The following is a 21,828-nucleotide window of genomic DNA, read 5'->3' on the forward strand; positions in this document are numbered from 1 at the left end:
AAGCAAATGCTGTAACTCTGTACAATACACATAAATACAATGCAAATTACATATTTTTAAAGAGATATGTACCAACCCAATATTGAAATATCTTACAACTAACAATAATAATCGGGCATACAGTGTTTGATATCGCAAGTGTTTAATTTTGAAAAAGTATTTTTAGAACAGTAAAAAATATCTGAGGGTAAATCTTTATGGTCACAGTTGCGTTACATTGAAATGACAGGAGATGGGGAGAGGTGGGGCACATATGTAGAATGACAGTCAACGGAAATACTAAGGGGTATATTTAATAAACTGCGGGTTTGGTTGCTATAGGCAACATCTCCACTTTTTCATACCCGCAGTTTAGTAAATTTAGCCCTAAGTCTCAATTAAATCAACCTGCTTAAACAGATCCTAGAATCCAGATAAAATAAAACAAATTTCTTTTGAAGAGGCTGATTCCTAAAAGTCAATAATTCCTACAGACATCTGTCAAATAATATCCAGTAACAAAAGGTTTTCACTCACCAGATAATAGCATAGGAAAGGATTATCAGAGGGTCAATAGAATCAGCGTATACAATCCAGCTTCTACAAAATTTCACAGTAGTGAAAAACACAATCCGGAGATTGATGCTCTATGACAGGGTACAGACAAAGCAAGGTGAAGGGTCAGATGGACCAAAGCAGACATTGTAGCATACTGTTCTGCTTCCATGCTTACATGTAATTCTAGGAATGCCTGACTCAGTGTCTTTTATAAATGTGCACATCTCATGACATATAAATTTGCATTGACGTCACACACTTTGATCATTAATGCCAGTTAGTTCTGGACTTAGTGCCTGGGCAACAGGTTTCCTGACTGCTAATTACCTAGTGTTCTGCTCTAGTAATTGTACTGTCTGTTTCTGACCCAGTGTTTTTCAATGACCCTGACTCATAGCTATATGCCTTGTCCCAGTTTATGTCTCAATGTTATCTGTCCTGCCTTTATGTTTCCCCCTTCCCTGCTGCTGCCCAATGTGTCTTGCCTGGGAGCTGCAACTTGCTCTGTCAAACACATTCTTGCGGGGATTCATGGCAAAAACTAGGGTGCCCATAAGATCCCATGCTCAAGAGGGGAAAGCTATTTGCCAAGTGATTTCACCCGAGAGGACAATTCAAACGCTATTAAAAATAAAAAGCACAAAAGGACACTCAAAGTGCGCTTAAAATAAATAAGACACCACACCCTTTGTTATGTTACATAGTTGTCCTACAGTGCAGTGTTTTGTGTTTATTTTAACCTTTTACCACCTTTGTTGAACTTGTTCATTTGTAAGCTTTTAATAAAGCGTGAAATGTCCTTAGTGACACTGTTAATGATTCTACTTATCCAACAATAACCCTGTATTATTCTTTCATTACTGGGTATTTGCATGCCCACATATGTAATCTTTATTCTGCTGGAAATATTGGTCTGAAGTGCATAATAGAAGCTACAAGTTTATAAAAAAGACTGGCAGCCTGCTTGACCTGACTACTGCATATTCAGTTTTCTCTCGTTTAGCCTTATTTACGTTTTTGTACATTTGTGGGATGTACCTCTTCACTACACTATGATATAATATTTTCAGTCTTCTGTTTAAAGACCGTGTAATAAAAATACATTTAAAAAAAAAAGACTGGCAGTCATCACATATTCATTTGTCCCAAGATGTCCCAACACAATTTAATTTCTACAATATAGCAAATAAGTAAACCTTCAGGAGTTCTTTTAAACAGATATTCTTAAATACTACTTTTTAAACCTCATTAAGATTTTAAATTATGAGTGTGTTTTATGTGGCCCATAAAAAAGGTGTCCGAGTGCATCTAGACCAGATTCAGCGGGGGAACTTCCATTAAAAAGAAGCAATGTTTCACAACACTACAGACCTACACAGGCAGAGGTGCTCAAAACCAGTCCTCAAGCACTACTAACTGGTCATGTTTTCAGGACTTCTTAATTCATGCACAGGTGAGATAATCTATTTTTCTGGGTTAGTAATTATCCCAGCTGTTTCAACATATAGAAATCCTGAAAAAATAACCTATCGGTAGCTCTTCAGGACCAGAATTGAGCACCCCTGGCCTAAACCAGGCACATGCCTGTACAAATGGGCACATTTGTACAAAAAACAGCCATATATATTCATGTGATTGCATTTGCACTGTGGGTTGCCATTTTTTGCAGCTCAGTAAATTACCTTCAGTGAGATTTTAGTAGATTACAGAACTAATCCTACAAACCACCTCACTCCTTCAATTAGATAGTATGATCTCATAGAATAAGAGAAACGTAAGTGTGTTCCAGTCTTAGGTTGATATCACAAATTCCACCAATGTGGATTAAATTATTACACGTTAATATGCTGTGAGAACACCATGTGCTTTACAGCATATGATCTGTACATAATTTTTATTTTCATTTATGAAATCAACAGCTTTGCTGCTATCTTGTTACATGTTCATCATGTCACGGAAAATTGCTTTTCTCTTGTGTGTATTTTCTGATGATTAACAAGATTTGGTCTTTCCGTAAAGCTTTTGCCACATTCAGAACAAGAAAATGGTTTCACACCAGTGTGAATTCTCTGATGTCTAACAAGATGTGATTTAAATGTAAAACATTTCCCACATTCAGAACATGAAAATGGTTTCTCACCTGTGTGGGTTCTCTGATGTTTGACAAGATTGAATTTACCTGTAAACTGTTTCCCACACTCAGAACATGAAAATGGTCTGTCACCTGTGTGAATTCTTTGATGTATAACAAGACTGGAATGAACTGTAAAACGTTTCCCACACTCAGAACATGGGAATGGCTTCTCACCTGTGTGGATTTTCTGATGTTTAACAAGACCTGATTTAAATGTAAACCATTTCTCACATTCAGAACATGAAAATGGTTTCTCACCTGTGTGAATTCTCTGATGTGTAACAAGATTCGATTTCTCTGTAAAAAATTTCCCACATTCAGAACATGAAAATGGTTTGTTACCTGCGTGAATTCTCTGATGTGTAACAAGACTGGATTTGACTGTAAATCGTTTACCACACTCAGAACATGAAAATGTTTTCTCGCCTGTGTGAGTTCTCTGATGTTTAACAAGACCTGATTTCTCTGTAAAACATTTCTCACACTCAGAACACGAAAATGGCTTCTCACCTGTGTGAATTCTCTGATGTTTAACAAGATTTGATTTGTCTGTAAACCGTTTCCCACACTCAGAACATGGAAATGTTTTCTCACCTGTGTGAGTTCTCCGATGACTAACAAGATTGGATTTATCAGTAAAACATTTCCCACACTCAAAACATGGAAAAGGTTTCACACCTGTGTGAATTCTCTTATGTGTAACAAGACTTGATTTCTTTGTAAAACATTTCCCACACTCAGAACATGAAAATGGTTTCTCATCTGAGTGATTTATCTCATCTGTAACACCTGATTTATATATAAAACATTTCCCAAATTCAGAACAGGGAAAAACTGTATTACCTTTGTGAGCTATACTATGTGTAATAGTGTCGGAGTAATCAGTAGAACATTCCTCATGATTATAGGGATAAGAAAATATATCTTCACTGTGAAGTACTGGTTGTATATTTAGGGTAATAGGGTTTTCTCCTGGAGAATCCTGTTTGATGTTATCTTCATTTTCAAAATCTGGAGATAATATGAGATGTTCCTCCAAAGTATTACTCTTTTGGCATCCATCTGCGGGAAAAAAAAAAAATGTACAGAAAGACATTTTTTTTTAAATTGAGGAGCACATTTTCATACAATTAGTGAGTTCAAGATGTTTAATTTCTATGTGCAAACTACTAACACTTCACTAGAATTATAAACCTAAATACAGCAAATGTGTTTTTGAACCGATAAAAGATTGTGGAATGTGCATGGTATGTTAGCAGGGTCTATGCAATGTGCTTGATAATGCAGTTGTATTACATTTTAAACCAGTCACAGTGGACAATGCCACGCAAAATACAGACATGGTGGGCATTTCCCAAGCATAGACACTGCCCAGCCAGCATCACAGGAGAAGAAACTTCATTACCCAGTAACATTGTCCAAGAACAATGCCCACCCAGACACTGCCCTCACACACAAACACGAGAGCCTCTGAAGCAGAGCAGACATGGGCTAAATTAGCAGCATGTACTTTCCCAGAATCTACACTGCTCAAAGTTCCACAGGTGGACACCTAGGCAGCAAAAGAATACAGTGAAGCAGCTTCTATACGTCTCTCTGCTCAAACTCAGGTGGCATAGCTAAAGCTTTGGCGTAGCCAACACTGAGAGGGAAGGAGATCAGCAGGATAGAGAAGTAGAACACAGAATGATGACTGCACAGACTGGAGGACAGAGTAGGAGAATGAAGCAAGGAACAGATGGGCAATAGTAGAAAGCGGAAGAAAGCATACGCTTTAGAATATAAGCTCTCAAAGGCAGGGTCCTCTCTACCTACTGTCTCACATCTGATTACTGTATCTTCTTCAAATGTCCTTTCCCACATTCTGTGTGAGCCCCTCATACTCATTTGTGCTACTTATTTGTTACTTCTTCATATATTTGTGATTTTGCTTACTGTATTATTTATGTCTTACTTGTATTTGAATGATTATCTGATGCTACGGAATCTGAGGCACCTTGAAGATAAATAATATAAATAATTACGGCTGAGCAAGAGACAGACCAGAAGATGAAGAGCAACATACAGGACATCCAAGCACAAAGATTGGAGGGGCACTATAGTGCAATGTCAGGTTGTGGTTACAGTTCTGTGTGTGAAGTGTTGCAATGGGGTGTGTGAGGGGAATCTGCTGCTATTTTGCTTGACTATTGCAGTGTTAATATAAAGCATATTGAGAATAAAACATTCATGTATTACTACACATGGAAGATAACGGGTAATGTCAGGTAGCAGTGCAAAGGGAGGATCATGGGTAATATCACAAAGGGTCTCATCTCATTTATCAGTTACCACAATGGCGACATCCCTCGCACTGATGTATGGGATTTACCAGAGAGCATCGGGAGGTGACTAGTCGGATTTCTTGGCTGGTAAAATAATGATATGATGTGAAGTGGAGAACAGGAGTCTAAAAGGGGTTGATAGCTCCCGACTCCCTCAATGGGCAGCTAATTTTACCTCATTAGGTTGTAATGACAGAGGAGGGTGTATAATAAAATACTGTGGTAGTGACTGAACGAAAGTGACTATTTTCAGAAGTGTTTACTACTCACCAGTGCTGATATCTGTAGGGATTTCCTCCTCCTTACACTGTTGATCACTCCTCACATACATCTCTTCTTCTCCCTCTATAACTTCTACCTTAATAATAGTCAGATCTTGACTCTAACCCATAAAACAAAAACTCTTTAAGAAAGTCATGATAGCATTCATGAGATTAAACAGAAGAATATCAGTGTATAAGACAAATACAGCTGCTCTACAGATCAAAAATGAAAAGTCAATTTGGTATTTTGGTGAGACCCTAAATTTCATCTACCTGATACTGTTGTGGGATACTGTGAAAATTCTCTGCACAATCCTGTGAATAAAGAGGACGGGGACATCTCCCTGGGGTATTTCTGTTACTGGATCCATCTGTAAGAGACACACAGTGACTGAATACATTGTTTATGTGATGATCAGATGATGTGTATCTAGATGGCCCTCAAAACTGCTCTCTTTCACAATAAATGAAAGTCTCCTCTTACCCAGTGATGTGAGGATTTGGCGATTATCCATCATTACGTCAAGAACCTTGTGTTCATTTAAATACTCTCACTCCTGCATGGAGAAATAGACAGTGATATCCTCACACCTTATAGGTCCCTGACACACACAATGATACAGTCATCATCCTGACACATCCAATGGTGTTACTGTATAATGTCCCATTCCCAGCAGTTCCCTCTCCAGTCAGCAGCTGAATGATCTTATTGGTGAGTTCCAGGATCTTTTGATTATGAATCCTATCATGTATCAGTGAGTGAAATGGAGGCACCGTGATGGGCTCTGCTCAATCCCCCTGCTACACAGGAATGGGCAAGTGTCTGACTAGATGTCGTCTTATTCCCTATTGTGTAATCCTGTATTTTGACAGACATCAATGAAAAAGGGTAAATGGAACTCAACCTATTTGCAGTTGTTTTTATAGATTAATTGTGGAAAATATACATGAAGTGTCTATCTTAAAATACTACCTCTATAGTATCCTCTTGAGTACAGTGTACATAGTATTTATCTTTATTGCATTGCTTGCCATCTTTTGCAGGCGGGCTGTTCCGAGTCCTATATCTACAGCCGTCCTCGTCTATCTATCAACGGCTTTGGAAAGTGTAGTACAAACAGGAAGATGACATGACAGTGGTGGGGGCTGGAATAAAATAGAGGATTCTAGAGGTCTGGGCAATAGAAGGGGTTAAGAGAGCAAAGCATTTCATATATTCTACTAGCCAGTGCATATAGGAAACAGTTGCATATAGGACATAGGTTGTATTTGGGGAAAAAAAGAACCCTTCCATTCAAAATTCAATTGTAAAATTTAATTACTCCTAAAAATACCCCAAAAGTTGTAAATACTAAATGAAAAATAATATTTCCGGCTATATCCATATGTGCACTCCTGATATTTAAATTAGTTTAGGAATATGCCCTAGTAGTTTTCCAAAGCTGGAGTCACAGGGATAAGAGGACCCTCTCTGAGACTAAGATAGGAGAGATGTCAATGTTACGTTCCTAGAATCTCTCACTACTCCAGTCAGTAGAAGGATGATCTCAAAGGTGAAATTTAATAAACGTCAGTTATTTGATTTCTGACCTTGTCTATTCTCAACGTATTCATGATAAGATCTCAGTGTGTGATGGGAGTTATTACTCCCCATATATCACTGTACAGTCCCCTCTCCTCTATATAATAATAATAATCCCCCATATCAGTGTGTGCTGGGAGTTATTACCCCCATATATCACTGTACAGTCCCTTCTCCTCTATATAATAATAATAATAATAATAATCCCCCATATCAGTGTGTGCTGGGAGTTATTACTCCCATATATCACTGTACAGTCCCCTCTCCTCTATATAATAATAATAATCCCCATATCAGTGTGTGCTGGGAGTTATTACTCCCCATATATCACTGTACAGTCCCCTCTCCTCTATATAATAATAATAATCCCCCATATCAGTGTGTGCTGGGAGTTATTACTCCCATATATCACTGTACAGCCCCCTCTCCTCTATATAATAATAATAATCCCCCATATCATACACTGTGTGTGCTGGGAGTTATTACTCCCCATATATCACTGTACAGCCCCCTCTCCTCTATATAATAATAATAATAATCCCCATATCAGTGTGTGCTGGGAGTTATTACTCCCCATATATCACTGTACAGCCCCCTCTCCTCTATATAATAATAATAATCCCCCATATCAGTGTGTGCTGGGAGTTATTACTCCCATATATCACTGTACAGCCCCCTCTCCTCTATATAATAATAATAATCCCCATATCAGTGTGTGCTGGGAGTTATTACTCCCATATATCACTGTACAGTCCCCTCTCCTCTATATAATAATAATAATCCCCCATATCAGTGTGTGCTGGAAGTTATTACTCCCATATATCACTGTACAGTCCCCTCTCCTCTATATAATAATAATAATCCCCCATATCAGTGTGTGCTGGGAGTTATTACTCCCATATATCACTGTACAGACCAATCTTCTCTATATAATAATAATAATCCCCCATATCATACACTGTGTGTGCTGGGAGTTATTACTCCCATATATCACTGTACAGACCCCTCTCCTCTATATAATAATAATAATCCCCCATATCAGTGTGTGCTGGAAGTTATTACTCCCATATATCACTGTACAGACCCCTCTCCTCTATATAATAATAATAATAATCCCCCATATCAGTGTGTGCTGGGAGTTATTACTCCCATATATCACTGTACAGCCCCCTCTCCTCTATATAATAATAATAATCCCCCATATCAGTGTGTGCTGGGAGTTATTACTCCCATATATCACTGTACAGACCCCTCTCCTCTATATAATAATAATAATCCCCCATATCAGTGTGTGCTGGGAGTTATTACTCCCATATATCACTGTACAGTCCCCTCTCCTCTATATAATAATAATAATCCCCCATATCAGTGTGTGCTGGGAGTTATTACTCCCCATATATCACTGTACAGTCCCCTCTCCTCTATATAATAATCCCCCATATCAGTGTGTGCTGGGAGTTATTACTCCCCATATATCACTGTACAGTCCCCTCTCCTCTATATAATAATAATAACCCCCATATCATACACTGTGTGTGCTGGGAGCTGCCCATCACTGTATAGATCCCCATATTATACATAGGGAGTGCTGGGAGCTGCCTTATCCCCCATCACATCGCACAGCCCCCTCTCCTCTATATAATAACATCATATTACAGAATACATCACCTTCCACTGTTACACGGTTCTCACAGATAAAATGGCGACTAAGGAGTCCGTGGCCCCGCCCCCTCCGCAGCGTCACGTGCTGTAAGCAGAGTGGTAGAATGTAAATCCTATGTTGTGTCTGGAGACTATAAGAAAATGGCCGCCGCTAGTCAGTATTAAGGACACAAAAACCGACACTATATTTTACTCTAGTGATTATGTTGGTACCAGTCAGATGTAGCGCCTGCTATTTACAAGACATCCTTCGTGGTTTCAAACAGACATAATGTTTACTAATATACTAATAACTAATATACTAATGCATTCTCTCCCTAGCAAATATTCACTCATTGAACTACAAGAAAATGGCCGCCGCTCTCATAAACGTGGACAAGTGGTGCTGGTAGATATTTAACATTTCCTCAAGTGTTTTCTATTATTAAGTGACAAACACATCAAACACAAAAACATCTGTACTACAGGGAAGTGTCTGCCTCTGTCCAGGCAACAGATATAGGGATTACTTATTCTTCTCCCCAGTGTTTCCTCAGGATAACTGGTGAGATTGTCCTGCACACAGAATATATCATACTTGCCAACATTTCTTTTTCTTTTTCCGGGAGATGCCGGCTGGGACGTGGGCGTGCAGGGGGCGGAGCGGCGAAAGCGCGTCATTTTGGCCCCGCCCCCGTGACGGAATGACGCAAATTGCGTCATTTTACAGCGGGGGCGGGGCTAAACGCCGCGATTCCGGGTGAATCGCGCCGTTTAAACTGAATTTTTCCCACTTCCTATCAGGGAGATTGCCACACTCGTCCGGGAGACTCTCGCAAAATGCGGGAGTCTCCCGGACAATCCGGGAGAGTTGGCAAGTATGGATTATACCAGTGAGATTCATTTCCAGCTCTATACTGTATACAAGATATGCACTTTATATCTTACTGATGTATTTACCATGAGGAGGTGAGCTGCAAGAAAATGGCCACTGCTCTCCTTGACTGAGGACACATGTTGTTACTTATTTTCTATTTAATATTTTCCACTACATAATTAAGCAGTGAGCTTTTACAACCCTTGAATTGGAACAGATCCAAAGTATGCTATTATATATTACCAGTGGTTGACGTGAACCGGTATACAGTAATATGCCATACCCCCACATTTCCTACAACTATGATTGTAAAACTTTCAAATTCCTTCCACTTACATTACCACATACTTGCCAGCTCTCCCGGAATGTCCGGGAGACTACCGCATTTTGCTAGAGTCTCCCGGACTCCCGGGAGAGTGTGGCAATCTCCCGCATCTGGATAATTGTGCCCACTTCCTAGTGAAGTGGGCAGAATTAGGTCCCAAACGCCGCTATTCCTGGTGAATCGCGGCGTTTGGCCCCGCCCCCCGCTGTCAAATGACGGGTTTGCGTCATTATGTCATGGAGGGTGGGTCCAAAATGACGTGCATTTTGGAGCCCTGCCCCCTGTTACGCCCACCTCCTCCGCAGGCTCCCGGAATTGAAGATCGTAAAGTTGGTAAGTATGCATTACCATACAACCACAAATGTCCACTTTGACCAATGTATATTATAATATAAACATATAGTGTGTGTATATGTATATATATATATATATGTCATTATCATCACCATTTATTTATATAGAGCCACTATTTCCGCAGCGCTGTACAGAGAACTCACTCATATCAGTCCCTGCCCCATAGGGGCGTACAGTCTATATTCCCTAACATACACACACAGACACAGACTAGGGGTCAATTTGTTAGCAACCAATTAATCTACCAGTATATTTTTGGAGTATATATGCTGTATGTGTGTGTATATCTGTATTATACTTTATTGTACACACAATTATATACCATATAATACACTATAATCGCCAGATTAGATTACAAAAACAATGAAATTAAAATTAGTATGGAGTCAGCAATCTATCTGAAAAAGCCCTCAGAAAGCTCTTATTGGTAAGCACTGAGTTTCATTGTTTTTGTAATCTAATCTGGCGATAAAGCTCTGATTGCCATCTTCCCAACCTTTTTAGGTTCTGACCATTTGTTAATTACTCACTCTAGTTTGAGTGACAAGAGACTACCATCAGCCAATAGTGATATTTTCTGCCTTAACCTTGGGGATACAATTATAAAGGGATAATTTCCATGACTTGCTCAAATTTCCCAAGCTGGAATTTTAGAGCAGACACAATATAATAATGACCCTTTGCTCTCCTCCTTAGACATTTTTAATCTAATTTTGGATTAGTGTGTATAATTTTGTGGCACACATCCACAATTATTATTTTTAATCACTCATATTTCACTTTTTTTTAGACCAGGAACCATTATTAATCATTAATTAATAAAAGTTATGTTTTATATACATAATAAATAATAAAAAATACATTTAGCTATTTCAGACCGGAGTGCATCATATTCTTTTTCTTGTCAGGAGATTCTCTCCTTTCAGTTTTTCTTCTAATCAATTACTTCATTGGTGCACCCCCAATTTCAAATGTGATATATATAATAATCACATTTATTTATTGGATGGTCTGTTCATATCTGGTACGGAGCCAACCTCCTTCTCTTTTCTCTTCATTATATAAAGCAAAATAGTAAAATCAATCACCCTGATGGAAAGTGATCAATAATCACATGAATAATCTGTTACTGATTTTGTGATAGGGATAGTATAGTTGGGGCTAGACCTAACCTACAAATCTGTCACACGCAAATATCTGCTAACTATAATGATGTCAAAATTATATTCTAAAAGAATTAAATATCATGTGCACTGCGGATCTAGAAAATACTTCTACCGGGGCGATGTAGGGGGGGAGGATTTAGGCCGCGCCCCCTTTTTGACATCTGAGTCTGCCAGTGGCTGCATACTATGTGCAGGTCCGTTCAGCAGTGACAGGTAGGGACAGTGTGCTGCCCAGATGCTCTGATTGTGTTTAAAACACAATCAGAGCGGCCGGGCAGCACACTGTCCCTGCCCATCACTGCTGAATGGACCTGCACATACTGTGCAGCCGCCGGCAGCAAGCCCCTGCTAGGGGGGGCGATCGCCCCCCCCCCCCCTGGATCCGCCACTGTGTGCACTAAACCCTGTTGTAAAATAATTCAATTCAATCATGGAAATAGTTATATTATCCTAGGCTTGTATTGCACAGAGTTTGCCAATTAGTTCCATAGTTATCAGATGAATAAACACATTCATGCCATTTAAATATCATGACTATTATAGTGCAGTACATTCAAGACCTATGGAACAGAATTTACACATATGTATGTCATATTACACAAGTCTTTATTACATTTCTGTGTTGTACTATAGCAAAACTATTTATTGGTATTCCTATTACCTACAGAGCTAAACTCTAATCCGTTCCCTGCCTGTCCTGAATCCTACGTCCTGTGTCAATGCTCTCTGCCTGCTACTGAGCAGTTCTGATCTATTGCTTAGATTAGTACTGGTGGCATCCACTAGGTGGCACCAAACAACATTACATCCATAACTCCTGCGTCCAGAGACTAAGCTCAGACTAGCATATACAACACACAATATGCAATAAAAAAAATAGTTCTTTCAGCTATCCCTTTTTATAATGTAGAATTTTATAGGAGGTTTGTATCGCACATATTCCAGTCGTGGAATATGATGCAACCTGACATCATCTCTCCCCTGTGGCTGGTTGGAAACAAAAGTCTGACTACTACATTCAACTGCTGTTCTGTGTTCATAGTCTCTCTTAAAATACCAATATATGTTTTTACAGTTATAGTGCTGGTAGTTATATGGGTATCTGCAGAATCCAATAGACTGTATCTGTAATTATATAAGCTAGAAAATGGAAGCGCAATTAGTCTTCGCCTTAGTAAAATATACCACCAAACATTGATAATATAAAAAAAATTTTTATTAAAAATATATAATATAAAAGTATTACAATAAAACAATCTGGAGTCTTTAATATAATTAAATAAATCCATCTATATTAGGGATGTGCACCGGCGACTTTTGAGGTCTCGTGTTTTGTGTTTTGGATCCGGATTTTCGTTATTTTTGAGGTTCGGATTTGTCTCGCAAAACACTTGACGAAAGGTCTCGGTTCGGATTTAAGGTATTGGATTCGGATTTTTTTTGAAAAAAACATAAAAAGTTTAAAAATCAAGTTTTTGGGCTTATTTTCACTCCTAGGCTATTATTAACCTCAATAACATTCAATAACAAGCATTTCCACTAATTTACAGTGTATTGTGAACACCTCACAATATAGTTATTAGTCCAAAACGTTGCAACAAGGTATCTTTCTGGACTGCGTAGAGGAGTGGGTCACCACAATATATATTAAAAACCCTGAACTTTTATGATTCGCACCAATAATTGTACCTGGACTGCGTAGAGGAGTGGGTCACCACAATATCTTAAAAACCCTGAACTTTTATGATTCGCACCAATAATTGTACCTGGACTGCGTAGAGGAGTGGGTCACCACAATATCTTAAAAACCCTGAACTTTTATGATTCGCACCAATAATTGTACCTGGACTGCGTAGAGGAGTGGGTCACCACAATATCTTAAAAACCCTGAACTTTTATGATTCGCACCAATAATTGTACCTGGACTGCGTAGAGGAGTGGGTCACCACAATATCTTAAAAACCCTGAACTTTTATGATTCGCACCAATAATTGTACCTGGACTGCGTAGAGGAGTGGGTCACCACAATATCTATTAAAAACCCTGAACTTTTATGATTCGCACCAATAAATGTACCTGGACTGCGTAGAGGAGTGGGTCACCACAATATATATTAAAAACCCTGAACTTTTATGAATCGCACCAATAAATGTACCTGGACTGCGTAGAGGAGTGGGTCACCACAATATATATTAAAAACCCTGAACTTTTATGATTCGCACCAATAAATGTACCTGGACTGCGTAGAGGAGTGGGTCACCACAATATCTATTAAAAACCCTGAACTTTTATGATTCGCACCAATAAATGTACCTGGACTGCGTAGAGGAGTGGGTCACCACAATATATATTAAAAACCCTGAACTTTTATGATTCGCACCAATAAATGTACCTGGACTGCGTAGAGGAGTGGGTCACCACAATATATATTAAAAACCCTGAACTTTTATGATTCGCACCAATAAATGTATCTGGACTGCGTAGAGGAGTGGGTCACCACAATATCTATTAAAAACCCTGAACTTTTATGATTCGCACCAATAAATGTACCTGGACTGCGTAGAGGAGTGGGTCACCACAATATATATTAAAAACCCTGAACTTTTATGATTCGCACCAATAAATGTACCTGGACTGCGTAGAGGAGTGGGTCACCACAATATATATTAAAAACCCTGAACTTTTATGATTCGCACCAATAAATGTATCTGGACTGCGTAGAGGAGTGGGCACTGGGCACCACAATAAAATATATAAAAAACCTTCAACAGATCTGCATTACACTACACATACGGCTGCTCCTCCATCCTCTCCATCATATACATGTTGGAGTTTTAGCGTGTGACAACCTCTTGTTTTTGATAATGTCAGTGCATTTGGAATATTTTTCAATTTGCCCCACACCACTGAATGTACTTTATCTATGATACGCAATACGCATCTATCTATCTTGACTGCGTAGTGTGGTGGCCCCGGTACACAATTTGGTACCGAGGCCACAATATAATTTAAAAACCCTCCACGTGTCGGAATTCCACCAAACAAGTATCTGGACTGCATAGTGGGGTGGCCCCGGTACCCAATTTGATACCGGGGCCACAATACCTCCTCCAAACATGCTCCAGACAATTCGTCATTGACAGACCCCAGACAGACAGGGTCGTAGTGTTATTGTTTGACTTTGTAAACCCAAAAAAATGTCCCTGTTGCACATAGTCGTGCAATGAAGACTGACTTTTTCATTTAAAGGCACGATCTTTAAAGTGTAGTGTTTGTAAGTCTAAGTCATATTATACTTTTGGTAAAATTGGTTTTTTTTGTTCCTCTTTATGGTAATTAATTAGTAATAGAATTAAAGTAGGAAATAGAATTAAATAGAATTAAAGTAGGAAATAGAGTGGTATAGAGTTGTAGTGTGGTATAGATAGAGTGGTCCACACAATATAATAATAAAACCCTCAACTGGTCTGAATTCCACCAAACAAGTATCTTGACTGCGTAGTGTGGTGGCCCCGGTACACAATTTGGTACCGAGGCCACAATATAATTTAAAAACCCTCCACGTGTCGGAATTCCACCAAACAAGTATCTGGACTGCATAGTGGGGTGGCCCCGGTACCCAATTTGATACCGGGGCCACAATACCTCCTCCAAACATGCTCCAGACAATTCGTCATTGACAGACCCCAGACAGACAGGGTCGTAGTGTTATTGTTTGACTTTGTAAACCCAAAAAAATGTCCCTGTTGCACTTGCACATAGTCGTGCAATGAAGACTGACTTTTTCATTTAAAGGCACGATCTTTAAAGTGTCAGAAAGAGAGAGAAGACACAGGAGAGGAGAGTTGTAGCTGGGGACCTGGGGTGGAAGCTCCCAGGCTCCCCCAGCATTGCCTGGAAGTCTGAGCGTGGTGACTGAGCCAGGGCAAGGAATGTGTGCCCTGGATGAGGGGGAGAACTCCATGCCACTATAGTGAACCCAAGAGAGAGGGGGACACTGCACATGGAAGAGGCCCTGGAGTGAGGGCTGCTACAAGAGGCATGGTAGCTGTAGTGTCAGATCCTGAGGCTGAGAGTACACAGAGTGACGTGTCAGAGCACAGGAGACATTATCCCCGCAGAGGAGGGATGAGCTGCAGTTGAGAGGTCTGTTGTTGAAATAGGACATGCACACTTTAACAAACCAATCATTTCAGCGACAGGGCCTACCAAACAACTTTGACTGAAATGATTGGTTTGTTTGGGCCCCCACACCAAAAAAGCTATTCATCTCTCCCTGTACAGACTAAACAGGCTCTACTGAGGCAAGATGTCGTCCTCATCCTCAACCTCTGATTCCTCTCCCCCTACAGTGTGTACTTCCTCCTCATCACACATTATCAATTCGTCCCCGCTGGACTCCACAACCACAGGTCCCTCTGTAGTATCTGGAGGGCAGTGCTGTACTTCATTGAGGAATTGATTATTCATTTTTATAAACATCATTTTTTCAACGTTGTGAGGAAGCAACCTCCTTCGCCGCTCACTGACCAGGTTCCCCGCTGCACTAAAAACTCTTTCCGAGTACACACTGGAGCGGGGACAACTCAGGTAAAATAGAGCCAGTTTGTACAGGGGCTTCCAAACTGCCTTTTTTTCCTGCCAGTAACAATATGGACTGTCTGACATGTCTACTTGGATGGTGTCAGCAAAGTAATCATCCACAATTTTTTCTATTGTCACAGCATCCAATGCAGCGAGAGTAGACATGTCTGCAATGGTTGGCAGGTCCTTCAGTCCGGACCAGATGTTATCAGCATCCCCGCCAGTGCCTCTTTTGGGAAAACTGAGCTTTTTCCTCGCAGCCATAGATGTGGAAGAAAATGAGGGTGGAGCTGTTGGCATGTCACGGTCCTCTTCAGAGGACAATCTCCTGACCAGCAGGTCTTTGCACCGCTGTAGATTTGTGTCCGCCGGAAACAGAGACACAACATACGCTTTAAACCGAGGATCGAGCACGGTGGCCAGAATGTATTCCTCTGACTTTAAAAGAGTGACCACCCTCGGATCCTGGCAAAGCGTACGAAGGGCTACATCCACAAGAGCTACATGCTTGCTGTAATCGCAATGGTTTACCAGCTCCTCCCTCACTTTCTCCAGCTGCTTCTGCAACAGCCTGATCAGGGGAATGACCTGACTCAAGCTGGCAGTGTCGGAACTGACTTCTCGTGTGGCAAGTTCAAATGGCTGCAGAACCTTGCACAACACGGAAATCAGTCTCCACTGCGCTTGACTCAGGCGCATCCCCACTCCTTTGCCTATGTCGTAGGTGGCTGTGTAGGCCTGAATGGCCTTTTGCTGCTCCTCCATCCTCTGCAGCATATAGAGGGTGGAGTTCCAGCGCGTCACAACCTCTTGTTTGAGGTGATGGCAGGGCAGGTTCAAGCTTTTTTGATGTGCCTCTAGTCTGCGGTAGGCACTGGCTGAATGCCGAAAGTGTCCAGCAATTTTGCGGGCCACCGCAAGCATCTCCTGCACACCCCTGTCACTCTTGAGGTAATGCTGCACCACCAAATTAATGGTGTGGGCAAAACATGGGACGTGCTGGAAATTGCCCATATTTAATGCCCGCACAATGTTACTGGCATTGTCTGACACCACAAATCCCCATGAGAGTCTAAGTGGGGTAAGCCACTGGGAGATAATTTCCCTCATTTTCTCTAATATGTTGTCAGCGTTGTGCCTCTTATTAAAGCCTGTAATGCACAATGTTGCCTGCCTTTGCATGAGCAGCCATTTTGTAGATGCTGCTACTGATGCAGCTGTTGCTGTTGCTGCGGAAGGGGATGCATCTACCCAGTGGGCTGTCACAGTCATATAGTCCTTCGTTTGCCCAGAACCACTTGTCCACATGTCCGTGGTTAAGTGGACAGTGGGTACAACCGCATTTTTAAGAGCACTGAGGACACTTGATCGTACTTCTCTGTACATTTTTGGTATCGCCTGCCTAGTGAAGTGGAATCTCGAGGGGATTTGGTACCGGGGACACAATACCTCCATCAACCCTCTAAATCCCACTCCACTGATGGCGGACACCGGGCGCACGTCTAACACCAACATTGCAGTTACAGCCGCAGTTATACGCTTTGCAATAGGGTGACTACTATCGTATTTGGTGGTCATGGCAAACGACTGTTGGACGGTCAATTGTTTGGTGAAAGACTTAGCGGTCTTACGACTTCCCCTCTGGGAAGATGACCGACTAACAGCAGCAACAGCAGCAGTGGCAGTAGTAGGCGTACCGCTGCAGGATTCCTCGGATGAATCCCGTATTGAGGAGGACTCAGTCTGGCTGCTGACTTGGGCTGCAGGACTGAATCTGATGGAGATTGTGGAGGAAGTTGACGAGGAGGGTGTTGCTGGTGTGTATCCAACTGGACCACGGGATTTAGGTGTCCCTGTACCGATGAGGGTCCTAGCCCCAGTTCCTGAACTAACCACTGAACTATGAAGGTTATTCAGGTGACGTATAAGGGAGGATGTTCCTAGGTGGGCAAGATCCTTACCCCTGCTTATTTGAGCTTTACATAAGCTACATATTGCCATACATTGGTTGTCTGGATTTGGATAAAAATAACTCCAGACCGAAGAGGTGCATTTTTTGGTCTTCTGACCAGGCATGACGATGGGCTTTTTCATCCCATGGACATCAGCTGTTTCCCCCCCTGGTGCCTCATTTACAATAACCACATCACCATCCTCATCATCAAGTTCCTCCACAGCGCCAGCTACATCATCAATAGCCTCCTCCCGAGCCACCTCTTCCCGTACAGTGATGGGAAGGTCAGGCTTGACAACCACCAACACCCTTGGACTCGCCTTGGGGATTTGTGATAATTTCTCTTTAGAAGGCAGAGTTGTTTGCTGTTTTGTTGCTGACAGCATAACTCTCTTCAATTTTTTGTAGGGGGGGGGAGGAGGAGGAGGGCTAAGATCCGTGGGTGAAGCTGAACCACTAGTCATGAACACGGGCCAGGGCCTAAGCCGTTCCTTGCCACTCCGTGTCGTAAATGGCATATTGGCAACTTTACGTTTCTCCTCAGATGATTTTAAGTTTCTCTTTTTGCTACTTTTTCTTAACTTGGGCTTTTTGGATTTTACATGCCCGGTACTACGAGATTGGGCATCGGGCTTGGAAGACGACGTTGATGGCATTTCATCGTCTATGTCATGACTAGTGGCAGCAGCTTCAGCATTAGGAGGAAGTGGGTCTTGATCTTTCCCTACTTTATCCTCCAAATTTTTGGTCTCCATTATATGTAGCACAAGATACTGCAGAATGTGTGAACTTGGTAATATTGCAGTACCAATGGACTTATACTGCTGGATTGGTTTTGCAAATTTGGTTATAATTATTATATATTTTTTTTTTTTAAAATTTTTTATTATTTTTTACTTTTTTTTTATTTTTAAAAAACTTGGGAATAGTGGGGAAATAACTATGCCCTTAGAAGCACAGAGCACAGGACACAGCACCACTGTACTGAACAGGACACGGCACAGGACCCAGCAGCACTACGGAACTCAGCAGGACAGAGCACAGGACACAGCACCACTGGACTGATACTGCAGAATGTGTGAACTTGGTAATATTGCAGTACTAATGGACTTATAATGCTGGATTGGTTTTGCAAATTTGGTTATAATTATTATATATTTTTTTTTTTTTAAATTTTTAATTATTTTTTACTTTTTTTTATTTTTTAAAAACTTGGGAATAATGGGGAAATAACTATGCCCTTAGAAGCACAGAGCACAGGACACAGCACCACTGGACTGAACAGGACACGGCACAGGACCCAGCAGCACTACGGAACTCAGCAGGACAGAGCACAGGACACAGCACCACTGGACTGATACTGCAGAATGTGTGAACTTGGTAATATTGCAGTACCAATGGACTTATAATGCTGGATTGGTTTTGCAAATTTGGTTATAATTATTATATATTTTTTTTTTTTTAAATTTTTAATTATTTTTTACTTTTTTTTTATTTTTTAAAAACTTGGGAATAATGGGGAAATAACTATGCCCTTAGAAGCACAGAGCACAGGACACAGCACCACTGGACTGAACAGGACACGGCACAGGACCCAGCAGCACTACGGAACTCAGCAGGACAGAGCACAGGACACAGCACCACTGGACTGATACTGCAGAATGTGTAAACTTTGTAATATTGCAGTACCACTGGACTTTTACTGCTGAATGTGTGAACTTGGTAATATTGCAGTACCAATGGGCTTATACTGCAGGATTGGTTGTGAAAATTTTGTGGTAATTAAAAAATATTAAAGTAGTTTTTGGTATTTTTTAAAAAAACTTTTTTTTATTTTTTTAAACACAGGGGAATATTGGGGAAATAACTATGCCCTTAGAAGCACAGAGCACAGGACACAGCACCACTGGACTGAACAGGACACAGCACAGGACCCAGCAGCACCACTGACCTCAGAAGGACAGAGCACAGCACACAGCACCACTGGACTGATACTGCAGAACACAGCACAGCACAGCACAGCACAGCACAGCACAGCACAGCACAGCACTAAACAGCACAGCACTAAACAGCACAGCACTAAACAGCACAGAACTAAACAGCACAGAACTAAACAGCACAGAGGACCACCTAACACACCCTCCCTCTACCCTGATCAATGCCCGAGTGAAGATGGCGGCGACTAGCGGGGAATTTATAGGATCCGAGTATCGCGAGATCCGACAACGGGATTATGAGTCAGAGCCTCAGTTTCACTTTTGAATTTGGCGCCAATACCCGGATCTGTCTCGGATCCGACTCGGATCCGCAACGTTCGGGTGGGCTCGGATTTCAGAAATCCGAGTGCGCTCATCCCTAATCTATATATCAATAGTCATGTCCAGGAATGCCTTTATCAAATAATTGACAAGAGATTTTCACACTGTGTAGAAACCAATGGTGCACATAGAAAAAATAATAACGGTATTTATAAAAAATAGTTCTTATAGCCTTTTATAAGATATTGGCCGGATAGAAGAGATACATCCGTACTTAATATATAGGATCAAACACGGTTGTAAAAGATGTATCTGGAGCTTATAAAAAGTTCCCCTTATAGATGTTTAATACCCACCAGCCACTGGAAATGACGAGACAGTTCAGTTAATTACGCCGATGTGTTTAGGCAGCGGGTGGGGACCGCAACAGTGATCTCACACACCTCTCTTCAGGGATTGTAATGAGCATATTCAAGCCGTCTCCAGATTATCCAGTGGTACGATTATTGATTTCTGTAGGTATGTTTAAATCCGGTAAGAAGTATGAAAATTAACAACTGTGCTTTGTTTGCAAATTAATTGGTGTCAATAATATAGATGTTCACCTCTCAGAGCTCCAGACTCCAATAAAACAGACACTCCAAACAACTGACGCGTTTCTCTGCATGAAGCTGTGATTTCCTCATCTCTGATTGGCACCGATTGACACTTATACTAATAAGCTTGTAAATAACCAACATTCGTGACTTACAGATTCACTAGTTTTTAGCCTACACTAAAATGAATGTAGCGCTGTTTAAGTATCTTGTATACTTGTAGCGAACTATAATCTCTATTTAAGAGTGCGGATATCTCTTTTACACCTAGAAGCTCTTACTCTGGTAAAGCACCTCTATTAGAACTGTGCGCTGATATAAACACAACATCTTTGTTGATTGCACAATGTAACTGGATCACTTAAAAGTAACTTATGGTATAAATTTATTTAAAGGAAATAGCGCAGGGCGCTTATTTATATAATTGCCAATGCACTCATTTTTAATATTGTGTATATTTTGATATAGGAAATCTTTATTTCTGAGACCAGGGGAGAAAATTCCCTTTTTTCTGTTTTAAGCTTGCTAGAGGAAATGCATTATTTCTGATGTATATATCCGATACAATAAGCCTTTGTTTAGAAAGTCTTTTGTATATCTTGGTGTAAGGAAATGCCTTGTTTGGGTTTGCAACTTTTCTTGGGGCATTCTTTTCTTTGGAGGAAATGTGTATTCTCCAACTGTTGGAAGAAAGCACCCATGCTAATCTCATGTTTATTAGACCTTTTGATAAGAGTGCCCAATACCCCTTAAGGGAAAGGAAAGGGTAATTAGACTTGCTGTCAGATGTCCACTGTGTCCAAGATAAGATGCAGGAAGTCACAGCAAGGTTTTAGGATATCACAGATAAGCGTAAATATTGTTAGCTTTGAATTGCGTGTAAATCCTTGTTTGGGTAAACAAATTGCATCCTGATTCTAAAAATAGCCTGTGCGGCTGTGTCTAAAACTGTATGAAAAGAGAGCCCTTGTAAACTGAAATGTATCATTCTGATGTTCCATCTGACCTGACCACTGATACCTTTAATCAGTGGAACTGTTCTTGTCAGGACACTTGAGCAAAATAAACATCACTCTCTGATTCAAGACCGTGCTTGACAACTTCTTCACTATTGCTGTAATCCTGTGGCCTACAGATTAGACCCTAAATCTAATCCGTCTTCCAGCTGTTCTGAAGTTTGGACCCAGCTCTCCAGTACCACCGCTCTGCTGCTACCCAGCAGCTCTGGCCAGT

At 40.8% G+C, this 21,828-nt stretch overlaps 3 protein-coding genes across 7 annotated transcripts in view; 1 reads left to right on the top strand and 2 right to left on the bottom strand.

Annotated features, from left to right (window-relative positions):
- Window positions 1-8,585, bottom strand: part of LOC142159947 (uncharacterized) — a 502,572-nt gene extending 493,987 nt beyond the window's left edge. For 2 of the 4 annotated variants that reach the window (XM_075214853.1, XM_075214850.1), the window contains exons 1-3: window positions 5,743-7,747; window positions 5,532-5,629; window positions 5,266-5,377 (exon numbers count right to left, since the gene is read on the bottom strand). In XM_075214853.1, coding sequence (XP_075070954.1) covers window positions 5,266-5,377; window positions 5,532-5,629; window positions 5,743-5,776 — 244 coding nt within the window. In that variant the 5' untranslated portion in view covers window positions 5,777-7,747. Of the gene's footprint in view, window positions 1-5,265; window positions 5,378-5,531; window positions 5,630-5,742; window positions 7,748-8,508 lie in introns of those variants that run through there. The other 2 variants (XM_075214851.1, XM_075214852.1) reach the window with 2 other exon arrangements.
- The window catches only part of LOC142159791 (uncharacterized), a 1,176,369-nt gene that overhangs the window by 38,296 nt on the left and 1,116,245 nt on the right, over window positions 1-21,828 (top strand). The window lies entirely within an intron of this gene.
- LOC142160635 (uncharacterized) lies at window positions 140-4,086 on the bottom strand. The gene is made up of 2 exons (XM_075215498.1): window positions 4,077-4,086; window positions 140-3,733 (listed from the first exon to the last, which is right to left on the bottom strand). Exons 1-2 carry the CDS (start codon window positions 4,084-4,086, stop codon window positions 2,484-2,486), a joined length of 1,260 nt encoding a protein of 419 aa, XP_075071599.1. The 3' UTR covers window positions 140-2,483.

Source organism: Mixophyes fleayi, chromosome 6 (genome assembly GCF_038048845.1).
Source record: "Mixophyes fleayi isolate aMixFle1 chromosome 6, aMixFle1.hap1, whole genome shotgun sequence".
In the NCBI taxonomy this organism is placed as follows: domain Eukaryota; kingdom Metazoa; phylum Chordata; class Amphibia; order Anura; family Limnodynastidae; genus Mixophyes; species Mixophyes fleayi.